This window comes from Myodes glareolus, chromosome 17, assembly GCF_982192425.1.
Source record: "Myodes glareolus chromosome 17, mMyoGla1.1, whole genome shotgun sequence".
NCBI lineage: Eukaryota > Metazoa > Chordata > Mammalia > Rodentia > Cricetidae > Myodes > Myodes glareolus.
This window is the reverse complement of record NC_142042.1, coordinates 13,241,701-13,266,536: the sequence shown is the minus strand read 5'-3', so window position 1 is coordinate 13,266,536 and position 24,836 is coordinate 13,241,701. Positions and strand designations below refer to the sequence as shown.

At 40.2% G+C, this 24,836-nt stretch overlaps 1 protein-coding gene across 1 annotated transcript in view; it reads left to right on the top strand.

Annotated features, from left to right (window-relative positions):
- Positions 1-24,836, top strand: part of Col24a1 (collagen type XXIV alpha 1 chain) — a 256,486-nt gene that overhangs the window by 91,868 nt on the left and 139,782 nt on the right. The window contains exons 20-24 of the mRNA XM_087897474.1: positions 1,628-1,681; positions 11,712-11,765; positions 13,355-13,399; positions 16,661-16,714; positions 20,029-20,073. Of these exons, the coding sequence (XP_087753600.1) occupies positions 1,628-1,681; positions 11,712-11,765; positions 13,355-13,399; positions 16,661-16,714; positions 20,029-20,073 (252 nt within the window). The remainder of the gene's footprint in view (positions 1-1,627; positions 1,682-11,711; positions 11,766-13,354; positions 13,400-16,660; positions 16,715-20,028; positions 20,074-24,836) is intronic.

Here is a 24,836-nt window from a genome sequence, read left to right as displayed (position 1 = left end):
GTCTTCTGGCTGGTTGTAAACAGAGACCCAGTATGCAAGTAGCCACAGTACATGCTGTCCTCTTTTTCAAAAGAAGTCAGTCAGTCGCTCAACAATAACAACAACAACAACAACAAACCTTTTAAAAGCCATTACTGCACACCAGATGTCATAGTACTTGCTGGGAGTACCCCAGGAATTTACAGTCTGACGTGAAAAATAAAAGCAGACAAACACTGTTAACTTACTTTGTGCTGTGAGGATTTTAGGAGAAGAGAAGTATTTGAATGGGGAGCATAAAACCACCCTTTGGCTTGAAACTCCAGGTAATATTCATTCAAGTACTGAATGCAGGGTGAGGGGTGGCATGGAGTGGATAAGATATGGAGTTCAGCTAGGCAGTACTTCAGCAAGAACTAGAAGACAGGTATACTGCTTCAAGGCCACAGGGACTCTTCCCAGTAAACATAATTTATTTGAGAAAGAAGGCTTGAAATCATTAGGTGAATATAATTTTACATATGCATGAATACAAATGCTAGCATAGGTTCACCTGGTTCCTTTAATCATTAATAAAAGATCTATAAATCTGTGTCAGCTATCCCACGACCCTTGAAAAATCAGACCCGTGGTAAGTCCTTACCAGATCAGAAGAACCCGTGTCGACATCTCTGTTCTTCTACACAGAATGAGCTTCAAGGAGTCAGTTTTGCTCCTCCTCTCACTTGTTCTGATTTTAGTCCCAGCATATTTATCGCTCCACAGAACCATCTAGACTTGGTGACAATTGTCTTCCACCCGAAGCTTTCTTTCCTTTAACAGTTGCTGAGTCATGAACCTTTCTTATCTGGTCTGTGTCAATGGGAAATGGACTCTCTTCATTGATGACTTAATCAACAAAGAAACGGCCTAGTGGTGATGATGTTGTTTGAAATTGAGCGTGAGGTACTGTGTTCTGATTCGTTATATAGGCAGGTATTTCAGCCTCACCATTTTAGAGCAACAACCCAGGCCTTTCCCCAGCGTGGACTTCAGTTAACTCTGAAGCGCTTTATTTTGGGAAGCAAGTGCTTTAGAAACAGATGAAATTTTGTGACGCTAATTATTGGTGAGCATCAGTAAGACAGAAATAAAGGAACATAAAAGTATACCTAGAGGGCTAAGTATAGGAAATCAAGTCTGGGATTGTAGATAGACAGGTAGATCTGACAGAAAGCGGATTGACATCCTATGTGTAAGGGGATAATCTTTTAGCTAGATAGAAGTGGATTGTGTCTGTACTTAAAAACACTTCATGTTGAACTGAAAGTCTTGCAGTGTGCATTCCTTTGCTTCTTGACAACTCAGTGTCTGGTATGACGTTGGGAGGGTATGTCATTCTCCTTCTCTTAAACAGGACCCCAGCGATTCCTTTAAGCCTGAATATTATTAATAAAATAATTTATATTAATAAAGTACATCTCCTTTTTTTAGGATACTAAGTTTCTTATCCCAGTATGGAACAGTTGTGTAATAATCATTAATGTTGGGCTTGAAGAATATATGTTCCCTTAACTGGGCATGGGATACAGACAAAGGAGGGGCTTATGTTTAATAGAGTTCAAGTAATTTGCTGTGAAATAAACTCTCTGCTTTTTATATCTACCAGGGTTTTCCAGGAGATATTGGGATTCCTGGACAAAATGGACCTGAAGGACCAAAGGTAAAAAGCAAATAAAAACCATACTGGATGTAGAAATCTAGCATTTGTCCATTTAAATTCTTAGCGTGGAAGGCAGATATGATCACCCACTATACATGGGAGAGAGTTGAAGCGGAGGGGAAAGGCAAGGAGGGGAGCACAGAAAAATGTATAGCTCAATAAAACCAATTTTAAAAAGTTATAAAAAAAATAATAAATTCTTAGCATGTGTAGGGAAAAGTCTTAAGAATATCAGAATTGATAATATTGGTAATTAAACATCTTGAGCTCAGAATTCAGTCAGTTTTTAATGATCTTCTAGGTTTGTTATAGTTACTAGAGGAATAATATTTGAAAATTGTAAATTTCAGTCCAAAGAAATGTTTTAGAGGAGATTAAAGTAACGAGAACAACTCTTAAAAATCGCAGTAGACAGTAAATAGGAGAGAAAATTCTTAGGACCGGAAGGTTTCCGTACTGATAAAATGCTTGTTCTTCCATGTGAGAAAGCTTGCGGTGTCCCAGAACCTTGACGTGACACAGGGAGCATCCTCACTTAATTCCTGATGCTCTGTATGTGCCAGGAATTCAGCATCAAAAGCTTCAGTATCGAGCCATGCCCTGGGTACCACGCAGGCTGGCCATCGTAAACAAGTATAGAAATAGAACCGTGGAGTGACGAAGTCTGGAACTGGAGTGTGGAGGAGTTAAAGAGGTCAAGCTCAAGTGGAAAGAGTGAGTGTAGATGGAGAGAGAACAGACAATGAAGGCCGGACAGATGTTAATAACAGCTGTGTCTGTCTGTGTGCTGTGTTGTTGGATGATACCGTGCCATGTTTTACTGAAATGGGATTACTTTAGTTTTACATAATGTTATCAGGTAGACAGTACCCTCATTTACAAATGCCACAGATATTAAGACAGTCCCTAAGGGGCAGAGAGATGGCTCACGGGAACAGCCCAAAGCCTGACTATCAGACTGTGAGCGCCAAACCTCCATGGTGGAAGGCAAGAACAGATCCACAAAAGGTTTCTTCTGCCATCCACATGTTCACCATGGCATATACAGTAACACACATGTGAATGCCATGAATAAACGATTTGAAATGGAAAAAGAAGATATTTACTCAAACATATAACTATAAAATAGCATGGCTAGGGTTTTAACAAAGAGGTGACTGCCGAGTCTGGCTTCTTCACCACTTAGCTTGGGGATCACATAGTTGGGAACACTCATGATCAAACTAGTGTCTACTTTACCTTACAGGCATCAGGGAGTAATCAAAGATATTTACGTAACAAATATACCACCTGGTTTGTGTCTTTAGAAGCTAGCCCTTAAGTCAATTTAAAGAATAGTTTAAACTAGGAAGAAATTGAAGGCAAGCAGAGGAACTACAGAAATCTAGGCAGTGGGCTGGAGAGATGGCTCAGCAGTTAGTTAAGAACATGTACTGCTCCTACAGAGAACCCAAGTTTGATCCCCCCAAAACCCATATCATGTAACTTATAGTGCCTCTAGATGCAGGGGGACACAATGCCTCTGGCCTCCTAGGGCACCTGCACTCTTGAGCACACACACACACACACACACACACACACACACACACACACAGAGAGAGAGAGAGAGAGAGAGAGAGAGAGAGAGAGAGAGAGAGAGAGAGAAACAGCAACAATAATAATAGTAACAGGTTTTTTCATTATAAGAATTAATAAGGGAGGTGCCACGCAAGCATTGGATGTACTTCCTTGCCTAGAGGTAGAGATGGCATAGAACAGGGGTTCTCAGACTGTCTGAACACTAGGTATGGATTCCACACTTCATCTGAGGATGGGGTGAGTGCACGAGGCTCCCATTTAAGAGATCAGACTCACCAGACTGGGCCAGAACACAGGGCGTACTAGTGGGGATAGGCCTGGGGAAATGATAGGAATCTGAAATAGAACATTTATCCATTTAACAAACATTTATTGGGTGACTCCCAGGTGGAGTCACTGTACTAGACCCAAAATTGAAAGCCCCAATCTATGTTTTCAAGAGCTTTACAAGCCAGTGACTGGAAAGATGGTATTCTGGATAAAGTCTCTAATGCACACGCAGGAAAATTCAGATCCCCGATGACCATAGAACAACTTGGGCAGGATAGAGAAACGGAATACCTGGGGCTCATTTCCAACCATTTCAGCCAATTGGCAATCTCCAGGTTCAGTTAGAGACCCTATCTCAAAGAAAAATAAGGTGGAACGTGATTGAGGAAGATACCCAACAGCATCCTCTAGCTCCCACATGCACACACACACACACACCCCACAGAGAACTGTACAGTCTATGCAAGCCTGGAAACACTTGTCATAACCACGGTGAAAGGGGTGCACAGTTGCCGGAAAGGTGACACTTGAACCGACGTGATGAACGAGGAGTTTGTGAGGCAGACAAGTAGGCTGTGTGACATTCGGGGAAGGGAAACTTGTGAGGGAATGGAGCTGCAGTGTTTGGAAAGTACTTAAACTAAATGTCACTCGCTGTTTATCTGAAATTCAAATGTGAGTGCACATCCTGTGTTTTACCTGGCAGCCTCACCTGCCACCCACCAACATCCCTCCGTGCGGCCCTCTTTCACTTCCTTCCACGGCTGTGAAGTGTTGCTCTGCACGTATGCGCCTCACATATGCTTTGCATCAACTCCTCTCCGGAGTTCCGAGCAGCACAGCATTGGGCCATCAATTATAACCTTTTACCATTTCTCCTTGACTCAAAATTTCCCCGCTTTACTTTCGAAACCATGTTCACTGCCAGCGTTGTAGCCTAGGCCCTCTTCATTTCTCTCCAGGATTAGTGTGGTAGACCTCCAGTTACTCTCCCTGTCTCCAACCTGGCATCCCTTCAAACCCACAGGGACGACGCCAGAGGAAAAATCTGTGGAAAGTATACATCACAGCCTGCCACTGCTTGAATCCTTATGATACCGGCCATGCACGTCTATGAAGGCTTGCATGTCTTTGCTTTAACACATGGTTCTTTACACTCTAACCCTAACTGGCAGCATACCCTTCACACTGATCATTGCTTTTCAAAAACATCATTCCTGCCAAACTCTATAGATTAACAAACCATGCTGTACTTGTTCAGATCGCATAGCTTCTTTCATCTGGATGCAACCTTCATTCACATTCATCATCCAGCCACTAGCTGAGTATCACATACAACAATGTCAATATCTAAGCTAGCTATTTTCCCCTGTGTTCCTGAAAATCGTCTATCAATCAACTACACCATGTATTAAACCTGATTTTATTGACTAGATATGGGTGAAAGTCACTTTAAAGATAGATATAGAAAAGCCAAAAAAAGGTAACTTGATAACTGGAGGAATGTGATGAGAGAAAGAGAGACAGGAGGTAAAACCAAGACTTTGATTTGGGTTTCTTGTTGTTGAACTCTAAAGGGGAATTTAAATAGGGAACCTGGGAGAATTTAAGATCTGGATGAGTATGACAAGGTACTTATTTTGACACAGAAAATAATAGCCATCAACAAACCAAGGTAAAATGTAGAACTAAGAAGGTAAGAGAGACAGATAGATAGTATAGAGAATTGCGTTAAGGTGTCTCCTGTCTACTCCAGCCTTTTCCTGCTTAGGAACCTGAACGTGAACATCTTTATTTGTTTGCTCATTCACTCAATAGTTCATTCATTCAGTTCATTTAGCTGCTTTTTAACATTATGTCAGGTAGTAAATGTGAGATAATAACCATTATGTAACTACAATGCCTCCTGTGGACAGAGTTCTAATTTAGCCAGGAAGATAAAAAGAAGTTACTATAAACTAAAGAAAGTGTGATATGAACGAATGGCATGGGCTGGAGAAATGGGTGAATGGTTACGAAAGATGGCTGCTCTTGCAGAGGACCCAGATTCAGTTTCCAGCACCCAAGTGGCAGCTCACAATGGCCAGTTCCTTTAGTTCCAGGGGATCTTATGCCCTCTTTTGGCTTCTGTGTGTTCCCACACATATATGGTGCAGATAAACTCATGCAGACACACACACCATATATACACATAAACAAATAAATAATTTAAAAGGGTTGATTGTGTGCTGTGAGAGACTCGAAGGTCAAGCAATAGATTCTGTCTTTAGAAATCAGGAAATAATCAGTGACCTTGACATGTCAGGGTGAATGTCATGCTTGGTGGAGATCCATATTGCCCTTCAGTCTTGAGATCCTGCTTCACTTGTTTGGTGGAGGAGAAAAGAACTAAAGTCAGCTGACCTTTTTTAATATGACTGCAATGGTCATCTTAAGAAGTTTGTTCTAGGTCGTTCTTTTAGCCTTACAATTGAAGTGTTAAAAATGGGGGCTGGGGAGCTGGCTCAGCAGGTGAGAGCACTTGCTGCCCTTGCAGAGACCTCAGGTTTGGTCCTCAGCCCCCACAACCACTTGTAGCAATTCCAGAGAATTTGACGCCACCCTCTGTCTCCTCCAGTACCTGTGTGTTCGTGGTCCACATACGGAAAAAACGGACCCACACACACACTCGTAAATAAAATAAAGTAATGGTTAAAAAGGGTCAGTAATCCTTCCAGATGGGCTCAGGAGGTAAAGGCACCTGACACCAATCATGGAAACCCAGGCTCAATCACACACCAAATGCACAAAGGACAGAGCAAACTCCCACGAGCTCTCTTCTGGTTTCCACATGCATGTCTTAGCATACACGTGTGTGTGTGTGTGTGTGTGTGTGTGCGCGAGTGTATGCTTGCACGCATGTGAGTGCGTGTGTGTGTGTGTGCACACACACACGCACACACCTTTTGAAAAAGTTAACCAAAAGGCATGAAAGCTAGACCAGTGGTTGAACTGACAATGAATAATTGTTGCTTTCTGGAGTACTTTTTCTAACAGTATTTATTTGACAGATATGAAGTTATAGACTCATTAACACCAACAATGTGTGACTATTTTATAAACATTACTGTCATTTAAAATGACTTTTAGGCACCATGATTTTTGTCAAAAGAACTAGAAAATGTAATAGTAAGAAGAATATGACTTTGTGTTTTAAGAATGAGAAATCTGAGTTTATCTATATTCTCGGTCTTTCTCCTTTGTCTTGAAACTTTCCTAGAATTAGGAAAAACGAACTCAAACGTACTTATACCATACGTATGCTGTGTCTCCTAAGCAATGTATATCCTATCATAGACGCATCCTTAAACTTCCTTGATGTTTATTACTTGTCTTGTTTAGGAAGTGGGAATAGTGTAAATTACTAAAACTGTATGATATAGTCATCAAGAAAATCATATAAGTGCTGGAGAGAGGGCTCAGGGACTAAGGGCACCTACTGCTCTTGCAGAGGACCCAGGTTTTTTTTTTAATGAGAAAGTAATTTTATTAAATTATGAAAGTTTCCATTTCCGCCCCTCCTCCCAACACCCTCCCACTCCCCCCATTCCCTATCCTCCTCCCTCTCCATCCCTAAGAGCAGTCAGGGTTTCCTGCCCTGTGGGAAGTTCAGGTTCCTCCCCCCTCCCTCCAGGTCCAGGAAGGTGAGTATCCAAACAGACTGGATCCCCAAACTTCAGTATATTCAGAGGAAACAGGTCCCAGTGTCATTGTCAATGGCTTTTCAGTAAGACTCCGGGCCAGCTACACCTGTCAGAATAGCCAAACTCAAAAACACCAATGATAGCCTATGCTGGAGAGGATGTGGAATGAGGACCCAGGTTTTATACCCAGCACCCATATGGTGATTAACAACCATGTGTAAGTCAAGTTCCAGGGCACCTGAGACCTTCTGTGACCTGAGACCTTCTGTGTTCTTGGTGGGCACAAGGTGCACATGTTTGATCTGCATATATAGTATAGGCAAGCACCTATAAACATGAAATAAACATAAATATGTATTTTTAAAAGAAACGAAACCATGCAACTGTATTTGAAAGAAATGGTTGTCCTATTCAGCAAAAGGGAAGATTCTTCCCAGGGAAAGAACTCTGAATAAGCCTTTTATTTTCTCTTCATTTTCTGCCAGTTGACTAAAAACCTCAAACTGGGATTGCAAACGTGTGCCAGTGTGTGACAGTTATTTCTACTGTCTCTGGAGTGTTTCTCTCTCTCTCTCTCTCTCTCTCTCTCTCTCTCTCTCTCTCTCTCTCTCTCTCTGTGTGTGTGTGTGTGTGTGTGTGTGTGTGTGTGTGTGTTTGTGTGTGTATACAAACATTCCTCAGTAAGCCTTCCTGAGACATTCAATTTGATGATCTGTTTTCAAGAATACCATAACATCAGCTAATCCACATCTTCTGCTGGTCTCTGCAGAAAGTAAGAGTATCTGGTAAACACCCTCCACTCTTCGGTAATCACAGGAATACTGTGTCTGTTGTTCCAAGGGCTTGTGTTGCTGTAAGAGTATCTGATAAATATCCTCCCCTCTTCAGTAAACACAGGAATACTGTATCTGTTGCCTCAGTGGCTTATGTTGCTACTTTGGCTAAGGAATTTGGAATGGGGAAGCCAGCTGTTACTGTGTCTTGTGTTACAGTCTCCATAAGCTTGCAGGGGAGCCCCACCATTTGTGAGACTGCATTGTGTAATACATGGGAATAGCTCTTGCTTTGACCCATTCCAGTATGCCATATGTTTGTCTTTTGGGGGGAAGTCAGATTGGTAAAAAAAAGATGCATGACTCCAGACTACTCTCATAGATCACCTCAACTCAGTCTAAGCATCTACAGTCCAGCCACTAAATCAAGATTTTATATACATATTTTTGTATTAACCATTCTGTTCTCAGGGCTGTGTTTAGTCAGCTGAGAAACATTTATTGAGCTTGTATATTGAGCAGGTTTTTTTTTCCGTGTTAACTGTTTGAAATATATTAAGCAGTAACTAGAAAACAAGATTTAGACGTGGTCTTCTCTGTACTCAGAATTTATAATCTTTTAGAAACATGTCTTCCACATGGGAAAACTCCAAAGCACAATTACTAGACAGCACAGAAGTGAGTAGCTAGGAGTTTTAGAATAGGAAATAGTCAGTGTGGTCAGGTTTCCTAGAGATTCACAGGTAAACTGGGATTTGCGTTGAATAGGTTGGCTTTAGCCAAGTGGAGACAGAGAGCTTTTATATAATAATTATGGTAAGAACACAGCATGAATGACAGAAAGAGTTCTGTCCTGCCAAAAAAGGGTAGGAAATGGATTGTGACAGATACCAAAAATGAAAAATATAAATCCCAAAAGAATCTTTATAAAATTGTGTGTATGTGTGCATGTGTGTTCAAGCATTGGGTTGTGCAAGCATGTGGGTGTTGCACACGCCTACAGTGTAGACGCTATCTCCGTGATGGCTTTATTGGTGTGTAGTAGATTGTTCTAAGGCAGATCTCCAGAACTTTCTCTTCTTGCTTGAGTGAAGCTCCCATTTTAAACCAGCTCTTCCTCATGCCCGTCCCAGGCAAGGCCAATGAATGACAGACTTCTGTGGTTTGTGTACCTTATGTACTTCATATAGTTGAATCCTGCAGTATTTGCTGTTGTGTGACTGCCTTATTCCATTAGTATAATGTCTTCACGTTCATTCATCTTGAAGCATGTGACAAGAGTTCCTTCTTTTTAAAGCTAAACATTGCATTGTCTGTATATAACACCTTTTCTTTCTTTTTTTTGTCCCCCAAGACAGGGTTTCTCTGTAGCTTTGGAGCCTGTCCTGGAACTAACTCTTGTAGACCAGGCTGGCCTCAAATTCACAGAGATCCGCCTGCCTCTGCGTCCCAAGCGCTGGAATTAAAAGCGTGTACCACCAGCACCTGGCATAACACGTTTTCTTAACCATCAATGGACAATAGAATAACAAGACTCTAACTATTGTAACTAGTGTGTCATCAACTCTAGACATTAGATCTCTAACAGCATATTTACAATTCTTTTGAATATATATCCAAAAGCCATTTGCCCACATTTTAGTCGGCTGTTTGGGTCTTTGCAATTGAGTTGCAGGAGTCTATTATACATTTTGTGATTTTAATTCAATATCAACTCTGTGGCTTCCAGACATTTTCTTCCTTCTGTAGGTTGCCTTTTCAGCGCATTGATCATTATCTTCCTGGCACACAAGCCTTCAGTATGAGATCATCTCACTTTCTTGTTTTAACTTTTTTGCTTGTTCTTCTGTGACACATCCATGTTATTGTCATCAGCAGTGTTGTGACATCTTTTATTGTATATGAACTATGCCTTGAGATCTCATATTCGAGTCTTTAGTCCATTTTAGTTTCTTGTGGTAAGGAATGAAATGAGGGCTCAGTTTCATCCTGTAATAGCCAGTTTCCCCAACACTGTTAAAGAGATGACCCTTTTCTCATCGTATAGAATCTATACAAAGAAGACTTGGCAGGGTTCTTTCTGGGTTTTCTATTCTATTGCCCTAAATCTTGCATGTTCTTATGGCAGCTTGGTCAGCTTGGTGTTTTCATCATCGTTGTGTGATATTTTAAGGTTAGGAAGCATGACAATTGCAGCTTCATTTTTCTTTCCAAAACTTTGTACTTTCAGGGTCCTTTGTGGTTCTGTGTGAGTTTTAGGGTTTTTTTCTCCTGTTTCTACAAAAGACAACCCTGTAGTTTCATAATGATACATTGAATATGCAGATATCCTTCTGTGCCCTGGGCATTTTAACAGTATTAAGTCTTCCAACTCATCCACAACTAATATCTTTCACTTTATCTGAGCATCTTTACCAGCATCTTCTATTTACTCCAGAGTTCCCTAGGGTCGGAAATTGGGAGTAAGGAGGGCTGTGCTCACCGCTAAACCAATCGCTGTCTGTAGGAATGTTGAATAAAGTGACTAAATTCAGTCGCTGTTGCATCTTAACCATTATTTTCAGGGCTAGAAACATCTAACCCCAAACCGTAAGATCAAGGGTGGAAGCAAATGTGGAAAATTAAAGTGATTTTGTCATAAATGCATTATTATTTTAGGCCAACATAAATTGGCACATCCCCATTGCCACTCCCTAGCCCATCCTTCCCTCTGATAAACAGGAAGAGTCCATTAAAAACTGTGTAACTAGCATAAGGGTCATAGTTTCTTGACTGGTAACATTCATGTCACAAACTTGCAAGAATGCATATTGGAGGTAACCAACCATTTTCCATTTTTAATTTACATGAAAGCACAGCCAACAAAGAGCAAGGTCTACAGGAAGATCTCGTACTGTTTGTCACTGATGAATTCTAAAACTAAAAACTAAAATTCCAGAGCACATTTACTCTTCGACTCCATGTAGTTATTTATGACAGTGAAAATTAGATTTTTAAAAAACCTTTTGAATTGTTATAGAAACATTATAAGAAATTATGCAAAATAAAATCCTTAGGATGGTTTTACCTGAAGCTGTTCTGACACATTGCATATTTCCAACAAAATATCTAAAGAAGAATGTCATGGTTAATAGATGTTAGGTAGACAGGAAGATCGTATGTATTTAGTTATTTTGAATAAGTTTTCATTCAGAGAACAATTGCGTTTTAATGTGTTTTATTGTTAACAAGAGAATTTAACAATCTTAAAAGTCCTGGTGATGAAGTTCATTACTTCTGCAAATTGCCCTTCTCATTTTGACAGCATGAAGGAAGGAGTTGAGGGGCCCTTTACAGAAATAACAAATGCCACATTCTACTAGTCTCTCAACAGACTTCTGGGACACTTTCTGTAATGTGTACATATATTGTCAGAATAACAGTTAGGCCGACTGCTTTAAATTCGAAAAACTTTGTCTGAAAAGGTATCTGAAAGTTGAAAAGGAAGAAACTGAACAAATTATTTGAGCCTTAACATGTTGTTTAAAAGCAGATTCCTTGCATTTCTCCATGGTCTAGATACTTGGTAGTTTTTGCTCAGCATCCCTCTCATCTCATTTTGACTGCTAACTCTTAATGAGAAATGAATGGTACCAAATAGCAGCCCCAGCTTTGTGGCAACACTGGCTGATCAAAATGTTAATGGATGTATGATTTTCCTCTTCTGTATTTATGTTGCTTTTCTAGGGTGAGCTTGGAAGCAGAGGGCCCCCTGGACCTCCAGGACTCAAAGGAACCCAGGTATGGAGGAAACCAATGTCTAGTCAGCAAGTTTTTAGGTAGAATTTCCCTTTTTTATTTTTGTGACACTTCAGTTTTTGCTTAATGAAAAGAATTTCCTTAGTGTGAACAATTTTTGCTGTAACAGATTTCATATTATTTATGTTGGCACTTACAGGATGGAATTTGGAATCATTTTATAGAGTTCTGAACTCATTAGGTGATTTTTTTCCAGTGGTCTCCAATGGAATGTTGAAGAATCTGAATTCAGAATGAAACGTATATTGCTAGAATTCGTATTTAGTACTTGTGACTATTTTATATTTGTGACTTAATAAATTGTATTTAATTGACTTGCAGATTGAGCAAAATGTCTGTTTATGAAATATTTAAGGCACGTGACACTGAGGAGGCCTATACATGTTGTCAAGAGCAGTAACATACATGACAACACCAACGATTCATCTAAAGGTGGAAAAAAAGCAGTGTGTTTCCTCAATGTACTTGAAAATGGAGCATACTTGCCTTTTATTTCTTGTTAGAAAATAACGCCCAGAAGTTATTAATCTTTGATTATGCTTGTCTCCCGTCTCTTTCCACTATTCATTTTTACCCTTACAAGAATGCACCAGATGTTTACATTTTGTGGCATTATAGCTCATTTGACTCTAGGATGTGGTTGTACACTAGTTAAAAATACAGTGTTTGACAGCAAGCACAATTTGGGTAGGATCTGATGTGTTTTGTGTGTTTAGTGTCTCAGACAAGACTAAAATTTAAAAACTGTGCATTTAGCTAGGCGGTGGTGGCTCATGCCTTTAATCCCAGCACTCAGGAGGTGGAGTCAGGCAGATCTCTGAGTTCAAGGCCAGCCAAAACAAAACAAAACAAAACAAACAAAAAACTTGTGCATCGAGTCAGGTATGGCAGCATCACCTATGATCCCAGCACTTGTAAAGCTGATGGTTCAGGAGGATCACAAATTTGAGGCCAGTCTGGGCTACAGAGCAGACTCAATCTTTTTTAATTTTAATTTAGTTTTTAAATTTCATTTTACATTCTATCCACAGTTTTCCCGCCCCCTCCTCATGCTATACCCCACTTCCCCCCTCAGCCCCCCCATTCACTCCTCCCAACAGGTAAGGGCTCCCAGGAAGAGGAGGAAGGGGAGGGAGAGAGGATGGATGAATGAATTAAGTACCAAATGGGCCTAAACCATGCTCTATATAAGTGATTGTTTAAAATACCATAGATATTTGTGTTGATTTTATCTGTGATGAGCAGAGTCGCACTTCAGTGTAACCAACAGATTAGAGACGATCTTTAATGATCTCAGTGATTCTTTTCCTTTAATCTCCTCCACTCCTGATTTCCTGTGTATAACATGTGTTATCCCTCAACTTGAGAAACAGTCCATGGGTTCCTTTTGAGGTGGGCTAATTGCCAAAATATTAAAACATGGGAGAGTTGGACTATAGAATAACAGAGTTGTAGTGGTATTTTTGTTGCATTCCCTAGCAAGGTTCAGATTTCAGAATAAATACAAAGGATAAAGATTTCTATTTTTATACACTGTTTTAGGCCATGAATTGTTCTGATTTGTTTTTAAGGGAGAAGAAGGACCAGTTGGACCCTTTGGAGAATTAGGACCAAGGGCAAGTATCCCAAGAATGGTGCACAACCCTATGAGGTGGTACACTAGCAACTTCAGTCCTTAGTGAGGAGGCCAGAGGATCCTGAGCACAGGTCTGCTGGGCATAATAACAAGTCCCAGGCAGCCTGGGGTACACAGTAAAAACCTTGTCTCAATAACAAGTCCCAGGCTAGCCTGGGGTATACAGTAAAAACCTTGTCTCAATAACAAGTCCCAGGCAGCCTCGGGTATCCAGTAAAGACCTTGTCTCAATGGGAGGTTGGGAAGGAGGAAAAGGAAGGGAGAAGTGTTGGAATTATATTATCTCAAAATTTAATCTAAAAAAGATCAATATTTTTAATTATAAAATTAAATCTTATGATTTTTGGTAAAGAGAAACTTTTTATCTCATGTTTGCTGAAGAAAATGTAATATATGTACTCTCAAAAATTAATTAATTAAAATAATTTTTCGCTTTTAAGAGTATAGTATTTTAATTACTAACTAAAGGCAAAAGTTACAACCATTATAATCCTAAAATCCCCCAAGATAAATTAAGCTGGTAACTGGGTTTTTCCTGAGATAAATTTTTCCCAATGCTGAGGGCTGATCCCAGGACCCTGAATTTGCTAAGCTTTCTACTACCCAGCTAAATCCTCGACCTCGATCATATTGTTAATTGTAGCTTATCACTTTTCCCAGTGGTAAATTATTTGAAGGGTTCCCAGTAATACCAAAGATTTTTTTTTTACTTCCCTAAAAAGCAAGAGAACCATACTCTATACTATTCTGCATTATTGCCCTTCTGCTGGTTAAGCATCAATTTGGGAACTAGGATGGCTGACAGCGTATCACGTGACTCAACCCAAGGCTGAAAACTCTGCAAGATATTATATGAAAATAAAGCTTTAGGTCTATGTAAGTCTAAAACGTACAGCGGACCGTTCTCACCAGCATACAGACCTACCGTTCTTTCTTCCACCTTAAAAATAAAAGTAGAGCATGCGTGAGCTGCTGTCTCTTCTAAGGGCTCTTGTATTCCTCTCATCTCAGTAAACTCCCTTCTGTGTAAGTCACTTGCATCCCCAGCCCTTCCACGCCAATGGCAGGTAGATCAGTGCTTCTGCCACCGAGTCCACCAGTCATTCCCCAGCCCAGCCTTCGCCATCTCATCGTCGTCAATACCTGCGCCCCTGAAACCTCACTAAAATCAACTGTCTCCTAGAAAACATTCTATTTATTTACTTGATTTTTTTCCTGGATCACTGGCATCAAATTTCCTATTATCTTAATTTCTTCCATTTCAAATTTTTAGAAGTTCCTAAGGCTTGGTATATAGATGACTTTTCTTTCCTGGTAGTTCTCACTGCTTCCTAGACAAGTCCACATGTGTGAGCAATTGAAATATCATCACTTCTGACTTCTAGAACACCATCTTTGGATCAGAACATTCTACCCTTGAACTTTGTACAGAGGTGTCTAACAGCCATATTGACTAAAATGTTCAAAACTCACCTTCTAATTTGCCTTCCAGCCTCTTCCTGGGGTCCTCCTATTTCAATTATTCAGTTACTCAAACTGAATATATTTACTTGTCAATGCAAGAACACAACCATCATCTCAAAAGAATAAGAGTTCACTTTGGAGCCTAATGTAAGTGACCACGCCCAGGAACACAGATTCAGGATGCCTTAAATTCCGTGTTCTGATATAGTAATAGTTCCATAAAGTTTGTATGGTAGCAGAACAAAGGACAATTTTAAATGCCAACACTTGGCAATTACACTTGTGGAAACAATGGTCAGATAGGTACTTTCCAGAAAAGCAGGGAAATTGCAGCTATGAGTCTCGGGTATCATCTGACCGCATTCTTGGCCCTTTGGTTGGTGGAAGCTAGCTCTCCATACATTCCAAAAGCCTTACCTCGTCAGAGGAAGGCAACAATGGCTAATGAAAGGGACTGAAAACTAGCCCATGGTCTTTTGGCTCTAAGGCTGCCACATTCCAATCTCCACCATCAGTGACACCATCTAATCAGTTAACCATCTTCACAGAAGGTCCAGATGCAAGTGGGTTTTTCCCCAGGGATTTTATTTCACCAAGTTCATAGTGAAACTTCTCCTTCTCTTCTCCCACATTCCCTACGTGAATCACAAGCAGCACCTGAAGCTGTGCCATCGAATCCTGAGTCTGACCGGTTCTCCCAGCAGTCTCTGCGGCAACCTGGGTTCATAGCGCAGCAGACCTCACAGAACGGTTGCTATGGACTCCCATTTATAGTCCACCCTTCTGTCCTTGCATCAGGGAGATCCTGTGAAGTATGGATTATACTGTATTTCTTCTCAAAGCGCACTTAAGACTTCCTGCCTCGAGAAAAGCCAGATAACCTGGTAGAATTTATGTGACCCAGCTTCCCATTTCCCCATTCTCTTCTTGACTCATCTTCTGAGTCAGTTGCTCCTTCTTCATCTCCACTCCAGTCATATCGACTCCTCATGGCTGTGCAGGTATTCCATACAGTTTTCCTATAGTACCTTTGCCTGTACCTAGAATGTTGTTCCCTGCCGTGTCCACATCGTTTGCTCCTTTTTAAACTCTATACTCAAATGCCCCTTTCTCAGTGAGATCATCTTCCATAGAAACCCCATGAAAATTTTCTAAAACTCTCACATGAGTTGATCTCTCCTTTTCCTGCTTAATTTATTGTCCTTCATATTTACCACTACCTAACATAACATGTATGCAGATACATGTATATATGCACATGTATGCATGCATGCATATACATGTATATATGCGTACATATGCGTGTATACATATACATTTAAATTTTTATCATCCTCAGTGAAGTATAGGCTCTCTGAGGGCAAGTGTGTAGTGTTCTCTCCATCCTCACAATAGAGAACTGTGCATAGCATGTTGGAGACACTTAAGTATTTGTAATTTAAATGGTTAATAAATAAGATAGGAGGGCATTGAATAGTTTTATTTTATCCATTTCATAGAACAGACTGCTTTTCCTAAACCAGTGGTTCTCAGCCTTCCTAATGCTGCAACCCTTTCAGACAGTTCCTTGTGTTGTGGTAAGCCCACCATAAATTATTTTCATCGCTACTTCATAACTGTAATTTTGCTACTGTTATGAATCATAATGTGAATATGCGATGCCACAGGGGTCACAAGCCACAAGTTGAGAACCATTGTCTTAAACCTCAGGACATCTTTATAAGCAATGAGCACTAAATACATTTTTACAGTTATTGTTCTTTCTTTTTTCTTTTAGGGAAAACCAGGGCAAAAAGGGAATATGGGGGAACCAGGGCCCGAAGGCTTAAAGGTAAAGTGCCTGACATTTTTTATCAGTTTGAAAATACAAATTTTCAAAAGAATAAAGTTATGACATTTATCAATTAAAATTAAATGAGCAAATTTCAACTTATGAAGTACCAATAAAATGTTAAAAACTGTTCAAAGCACAATTTATAAGCCATCTAGCTACATCTGTATTTGCATAGGTATGCAATTTAATAAAGAAATGTTGAGATATATTTTGTAAACTTTTGCAAATGAGATACAAATTAACACAAACTAATAAACTTCATGCAACTTAATAAAAATGTAAGGGTAATATTTGTGGATTAAATATGGGGCAATAAACATATATGCTAATATCTCTTTATTAAGCATAGGTTCTTTAATAAACAACTGATAGTGGGTCCACCTGAGTCTGTTCCTTACACAGTCAATGAGTGGCCTTCATCACTGTATGACTTTGAAAGGATGTGCCAGCCATTCATTCTTTCTTCCTTTGCTTCTATGTTTTAGATAATTCTTTACAACCACAAATACAAAACAGTACAGAGATTCAATGCGTGGAAGAGATCAACTTATAGGGATTGTTAAATTTTTTAATTTAAATTTTAAAACTCATAAAAAGAGACAGAATATTATTATCAAATCTCTTAAGACTTGTTTCATATATAATGAACACATAATTTTTGTGATATTAAATCCTCAGAGCAAGCGAGACACCAAGTCAATGAAGGACGATGAGTTAAAGCACTTTTAATGTATCAGCATGTTGATAACGAAAACATGCTAGGAGAATGTGTGCTTGTCTTTCTCAAATTACATACAAAATCTCCAGAAAACTGATTTAAAATCAGAAAGCTTGAACAATTCTCTTTCCTAAGATTAGTCTCTATCCTGCCAAATAGTACTAAGAAACCCAACGTTGAGCCACAGTGTAGACAAACTGACTAGCAACTTCCCCTCAGTCCTTGGTGCAAGGCTGCCCTCTCAAGAATCTCACGAGAGGACAAGTCAAGTCTTTGTCTCCCAGGAACCTGAAGAAATCATGCAGGGACCATCCCTCCTGAGCTGCCACTGCCTCTGACCTGTGTTCCACGTAGCTATTCCCAGGGAAACACTTAGGGGTTGGCGAAGGGTCACCCCCCTTCCACTCAACACTAGTCTTTATCTCTGTCTGTCTGCCTCACTTCCCTCGGTCCTTCCCTCCCTCCCTTGCTTTTCTGCATCCATTTTCCCTTCATCACGTGTCTTTCTCTCTGGCTTCTCCCCTCCCTCATTTTCCCCTTACTCTCTTCTCTAGCCACATCTGTTCCTTCCTTCCCTCCCTCTGTTTCTCCCTTCTTTCCCTTTCTCTCTTCTCTCCAAGACAAGGTTCCTCTTCCCTTTACCTTCTGCCCCTCCGAATCTTAAAGCATGAGGGGCCACGTTCCACTTTTTGTTGTCAATCAAGCCTCTGTAAGCAACAAAGAACATCTCCTTTGGTGGGAAAAGACAATTTTGGGGAGAGGAAAGAGGCAGATTAGAAAATTAATTATTCAAAATTATCCTGCCATCAATTTCCTACAAAACTGTCAAATGAGTTCTTCATCAATAACTAAGTACCGCAGTGTCTCACTGTCTCCATTCACCTACATGTATCCTGATTGAACAGAAAACTGGGATAGACTATTCCTCATGATGGCTATTAGGACCCAATGCTAAAAATCAGTAAGATTCTGTAGACATGTGACATTAAACACAGTCATGAGCCACAGTGCAAAATACAGAAAAAAATATGCTTAATTTTAATAATATATAATACAGGGCATTGCAAGCCTTTTTCACGTGTAATCAATATTGAAAATGTTATTAAGGTACTTTGTAGTCCATAATGTGTACAATGACTTTGAGATCTGATATGTATTTTACACTTACATCATTGGTCACTTCATACCAATTCACCACACGTCACCAGTGGCCACCATCTTGATTGGTATCTTAATAGCTTGGTACTCCACACTGCAATTTAATTATTAATTTTATCATGTTTAATAAAGAACTGTAGATCCCTGTCACACCCACTGAATCTGGTATCTCAAAGTCAGTCTTCTACTTTCCGATAACCAGCCCTTAACTTCTCTTGCATGAGTTCCCCCACACCCTGAAGTAGCCCTTCCATATCCTGATGCAACAGCACCTGCTTACAGGGCACATCCCCTGAGAATTTCATAATTCATCATTTGGAGGTATTAAGAGTAATCTGGGTCCCATAGTATGTTTTACACCTCACCTGCAGCTGGCTGTGGAGCAAATACACTAAACCCTTGCCCTAAAATGCAGGCATTTTCCAATTAACTGGGAGAAATGAAAACCATTAAAGGATTTTCTTAGGTTGGAAATTGGTGCCAAATAACTCAGATTAGGTCAAACTTATTGCTGAATGAATTGAGGGAACCTTTAGGTTTGCAGAGTTTGTGGAGTCCAGGGTTGTGCCTAGGAAGTCATGCACAAATGTCCCTTCTGGTGGCCAGCTCTGCTGAGTGGAGCTCACAGACCCTCATTCTGAAGACACCATTTGGATCGCCGGTGTTGCAAACACAGCATCCTCTGGGGCACGAGCTACAATTATACTCTTAGCATCTTTCATAGTGCCTTGTATTTGTTTTAAAATATGTTTACACTTATTATTTCTATATGTATGTGGGTACAAGCATGCCGCAGTGGACAAGTGAAGGGCAGAGGACTATATGTTTGCACTTCTTGTTTCTACATGTGTGGCTGTGCACATGCTACAGTGAACAAGTGTATGGGACTTTAAGGGTTCGGTTCTTTCCTTCCACTCTGGGTCCTGAGGATTGAAGTAAGGTCTTTAGGACTTTAGGCTAGGTGGTAGATACCTTAAAAGATTTTAATGTGTACAGCTGTTTGCCTACATGAATCTCTGTGTGCACTACACATGTGTAGTGCCCATGGAGGTCAGAAGAGGGCATTGGAGCCCACGGAACTGGATTTACAGATGGTTGTGAGCAACCACAAGGGAGCTATGTCCTGTGCAAGAGCAGTCAATATTCCTGACTGCTAAACCATCTCTCCAGTCTTAAATATGTCCTGAAAATGTCTTGAAGTAATGAATAGGGGAATGTGACTTCAATATGCAGACAATTATTGTTGGAATGAAAATGGATAAAAGGCCACATTTCACAAAAATACTCTAAAGAAGTTTGAATAACTAAAATCGACTTCGGGTTTTGTTGTTGCTGTTATAACTAGGTAATTATTTGAAATGGAAACAGATGACCTGTCATGGATATTGTTATTGAAAAACTGTCATTTTTGCAATTTTATATTCCTGACCAACAGGGAGAAGTAGGAGACCAAGGAGATATTGGGAAAGTTGGCGCAACAGTAAGCTTGCTTTCTGTTCTTATTTTTATCTTTTCACCAGCTGTGTTTCTTGGGAATTATGTTAACCATGATCTGTTAACCATAATCATGTTAGCGAGCATTGGTAAAGCTTATCCCCAACAGATTTAGACTTGTATGTTATGGTTCTATTGACAAAATTAAAGAAAAACTGCAGTACAAGGGATGTGAGAAGGGAAGAGTGAATGTTTTCAGTGAATATGAACTATGTTAATGACCCTACGGCATTGTTCTTTTTAGGACTTGACGTTTCATTTCAGTTCCATTGATTTCATTCTAAAATTGACCTTTAAAAAAGGGGGGGTCATAAATAGGGTGGTGACAAATGTCTGTAATGCCAGCACTTTGCATTAGGGGGTGAGACAGGAGGTTTCTGAGTTCAAGCCCAGCCTGATCTTCATAGCAAACACTATCTCAAAGAATAAACAGCAGCACAAAGCTGATTGGATGCTAAAACAGTGTGCATTTGTAATCTGACTTAAGATTTGATGATAGGAATCAAGCAAAACTGTGGTCTATAGAGTATATAATTATTTTTATCAAATTGCAGTTTTGTTTAGGATCATTACTGTTGTAGCAGAAAGCACAGTGTAATTTTTTAAGATTCCTATTTTTTACACCTTAAAAGCATTTTTATTTTATTTTTTATTAAAAATTTATAAAAATTTCCATTTCCTCCCCTCCTCCCAATACCCTCCCACTTCCCCCACTCCCTGTCCTCCTCCCTCTCTAGTCCTAAGAGCAGTCAGGGTTTCCTGCCCTGTGGGAACTTCAAGTTCCTCCCCCCTCCCTCCAGGTCTAGGAAGGTGAGCATCCAATCAGACTGGATCCCAAAAAGTCAGTAAGTGCAGACGAAAGCAGTCCCAGTGCCATTATCAATGGCTTCTCAGACAGCCCCCATGTCAGCCACATTCAGAGAATCCGGTTTGATCACATGCTCGCTCAGTCCCAGTCCCGCTGGCCTTGGTGAGCTCTCATTAGATCAGTCCCCTTGTATCAGTGGGTGATTGCCCTCCTCGCAGTCCTGGCTTCCTTGTTCATGTTCTCCCTCCTTCTGTTCCTCATTTGGACCTTGAGGGCTCAGTCCAGTGCTTCAATGTGGGTCTCTGTCTCAATCTCCATCTACTGTCGGATGAAGGTTCCCTCTGATCCTGACTTCCTTGCTCATGTTCTCCCTCCTTCTGCTTCTCATTTGAACCTAGGGAGTTAAGTCCTGTGTTCCAATGTGGGTCTCTGTCTCTGTCCCCATCCATCGCCAGATGAAGGTCCTATGGTGATATGCAAAATATTTATCGGTATGGTTATGGGCCAAGGCCAGTTCAGGCACCCTCTCCTCTGCTGCCCAGGGAACAATCCAGGGACCTCTCCTTGGACCTGGGAATCCCTCTAGAATCAAGTCTCTTGCAAACCCTAAAATGGCTCCCTTAGTTGAGTTATATACTTCCCTGCTCCCATATCCATCCTTCCTCCCTCCCCCCTCCCATTCCCCCAAGCCATCCCCCATCCTCCCCTTCTCCCTTCTCTCTAACCATCTCCCCTTACTTCCACACCCCACCCCCCCATGCACCCAAGTTTGCCTGACAATCTTGTCTACTTCCAATATCCAAAAGGATAACTATATGATTTTCTTCAGGTTCACCTTATTTAGCTTCTCTAGGATCACGAATTATAGGCTCAAAGACCTTTAACTATGGCTAGAATACACTTATGAGTGAGTACATACCATATTCCTCTTTTTGGGTCTGGGTTACCTCACTCAGTAAAGCGTTTTCTATTTCCATCCATTTGCATGCAAAATTCAAGATGTCATTGTTTTTTACCGTTGAGTAAAACTCTAATGTGTATATGTTCCACACCTTTTTTAACCATTCTTCTATTGAGGGGCACCTCGGTTGTTTCCAGGTTCTGGCTATTACAAATAGTGCTGCTATGAACATAGCTGAACAAATGCTTTTGTAGTATGTTAGGGCATCTCTTTGGTATATTCCCAAGAATGGAATTGCTGGGTCCTGAGGGAAGTTGACTCCCAGTTTCCTGAGAAACTGCCACACTGATTTCCACAGTGGCTGCACAAGTTTGCACTCCCACCAACAATGGATGAGGGGTTTGTGAAGATCTTCTCCCAGTCAGAAGGTAGCCTTTTTGTCTTACTGACAGTGTCCTTTGCTTTATAGAAGCTTCTCAGTTTCAGGAGGTCCCATTTATTCATTGATTCTCTTATTGTCTGTGCTACTGCGGTTCTACCTAGGAAATGGTCTCCTGTGCCTATGTCTTGTAGAGTACTTCCCACTTTCTCTTCTATCGGGTTCAAAGTGGTCAGATTAATGTTGAGGTCTTTAATCCATTTGAACTTGAGTTTTGTGCATGGTGATAGATATGGATCTACTTTAATTCTTCTACAGGTTGACATCCAGTTATGCCAGCACCATTTGTTAAAGATGCTATCCTTCTTCCATTGTATACCTTTAGCTCCCTTGTCGAAAATCAGGTGTTCATAGGTTTGTGGGTTAATACCCGGGTCTTCTATTCGATTCCATAGGTCGACTTCTCTGTTCTTATGCCAGTACCAAGCTGTTTTCAATACTGTAGCTCTGTAATAGAGTTTGAAGTCAGGGATGGTAATGCCTCCAGAAGTTCCTTTATTGTATAAGATTGTTTTGGCTATCCTGGGTTTTTTGTTTTTCCATATAAAGTTGATTATTGTTCTCTCAAGGTCTGTGAAGAATTTTGATGGGATTTTGATGGGGATTGCATTGAATCTATAGATTACTTTTGGTAGAATTGCCATTTTTACTATGTTGATTCTCCCAATCCAAGAGCAAGGGAGATTTTTCCATTTTTTGGTATCCTCCTCAATTTCTTTCTTCAAAGACTTAAAGTTCTTGTCAAATAGATCTTTCACTTCCTTGGTTAGAGTTATCCCAAGATATTTTATGCTATTTGTGGCTATCGTGAAAGGTGAAGTTTCTCTGATTTCCCTCTCATTTTCTTTATCCTTTGTGTATAGGAGGGCAACTGATTTTTTGGAGTTGATCTTGTACCCTGCCACATTACTAAAGGTGTTTATCAGCTGTAGGAGTTCTTTGGTAGAGTTTTTGGGGTCACTTATGTACACTATCATATCATCTGCAAATAACGAGAGTTTAACTTCTTCCTTTCCAATTCAAATCCCCTTGATCCCCTTATGTTGTCTTATTGCTATTGCTAGAACTTCAAGCACTATATTGAAAAGGTATGGTGAGAGTGGACAGCCTTGTCATGTTCCTGATTTTAGTGGAATGGCTTTGAGTTTCTCTCCATTCAATTTGGTGTTAGCTGTCAGCTTGCTGTAAATACCTTTTATTATATTTAGGTATGATCCTTGTATTCCCAATCTCTCCAACACCTTTATCATAAAGGGTTGTTGAATTTTGTCAAATGCTTTTTCAGCATCTAATGAGATGATCATATGGTTTTTTCTTTCAGTTTATTTATATGATGGATTACATTGATAGATTTGCATATATTAAACCAGCCCTGCATCTCTGGGATGAAGCCTACTTGATTATAATGAATAATTTTTCTAATGTGTTCTTGGATTCGGTTTGCCAGTATTTTGTTGAGGATTTTTGCATCGATGTTCATGAGTGAGATTAGCCTGAATTCCTATTTTTAAAAAAGAATTTTATGTGCTTTCAAGTGAACTGTCAACAGTGGCCAGAAGGGGGCCAGAGAAGCTGGCTTTACAGGCAGTTGTGACCTGCCAGACAAGGGCAAGGACTCTGGGAACTGAAGTTGGGTCCTCTGCAAGAATATTATACATTGCTGAACCGCCTCTATGGCTTACATACAATATTTATATTGTGTCTATTAGAAATAATTTTAATTTGGATCTATTTCCACAATGAGGAAGACCACTGAAAATAATTTCTTTGGTGTTGGGGTGATGTCTCAGTCAGTAAGTGCTTTCTGTGCAAACACAGGGACCTGGGTTTGGGTTGTCAGGGCGCATCTGCAGTCCCAGGGCGAGGAGTTAAAGCAGACCCTGGGAGGATGCTGACCAGTCAGGCTAGCTGAACAGTGAGCTGTATGATCAGGGAGAGACTCCGCCTCAAAAAATAAAGCGAGGAACAGAAGAAGATACCTAATGTCAGCCTCTGGCCTCCACCTACAAACAGCACACATATACACATGAACGTGCAATACATACACAAATACACAAGAAGAAAATGTTTAAACAAGTAAACCTAGATAATAAAGTCATGGGTGGACATGGGTGAAAATATTTACAGTGTTCAAGGTCACAAAGCAAGTGCGTGAGATAGTTTGCCTCAGCAAGCAAATTCCCCTTAGTCTCTCGTAAGATTTAAAAGGAAGTAAATTTTTCTACAAAATCATTTTGTAAGCTTAACTTGTTTACAATATTAATTCAGGTTTTCTAATAAGAAAAAATATTCTGGAAGTCTCAGTTTTACCACTAGTATTAGTAAAAGTAGACAGGAAAGTTAAGTTGCAAGGAACCATTCCTACTTCCAGGTAATCTGCAGTCACCAGAAGGTAATCATTTTATCTGCTGTTGCCAAGAAAAGACCTTCCAGTGTAGTATTTAGATCAGATTTTACAGTATGTCTCATATGATTGAATCTTTTTCATTTCTATGGTTAGTCAAAGAATAAAATTATGGTATTTGAGTGTTCACTTGCTTTGGAAGTGTGTGTGTGTGTGTGTGTGTGTGTGTGTGTGTGTATGCGCGTGTGCATGCACAT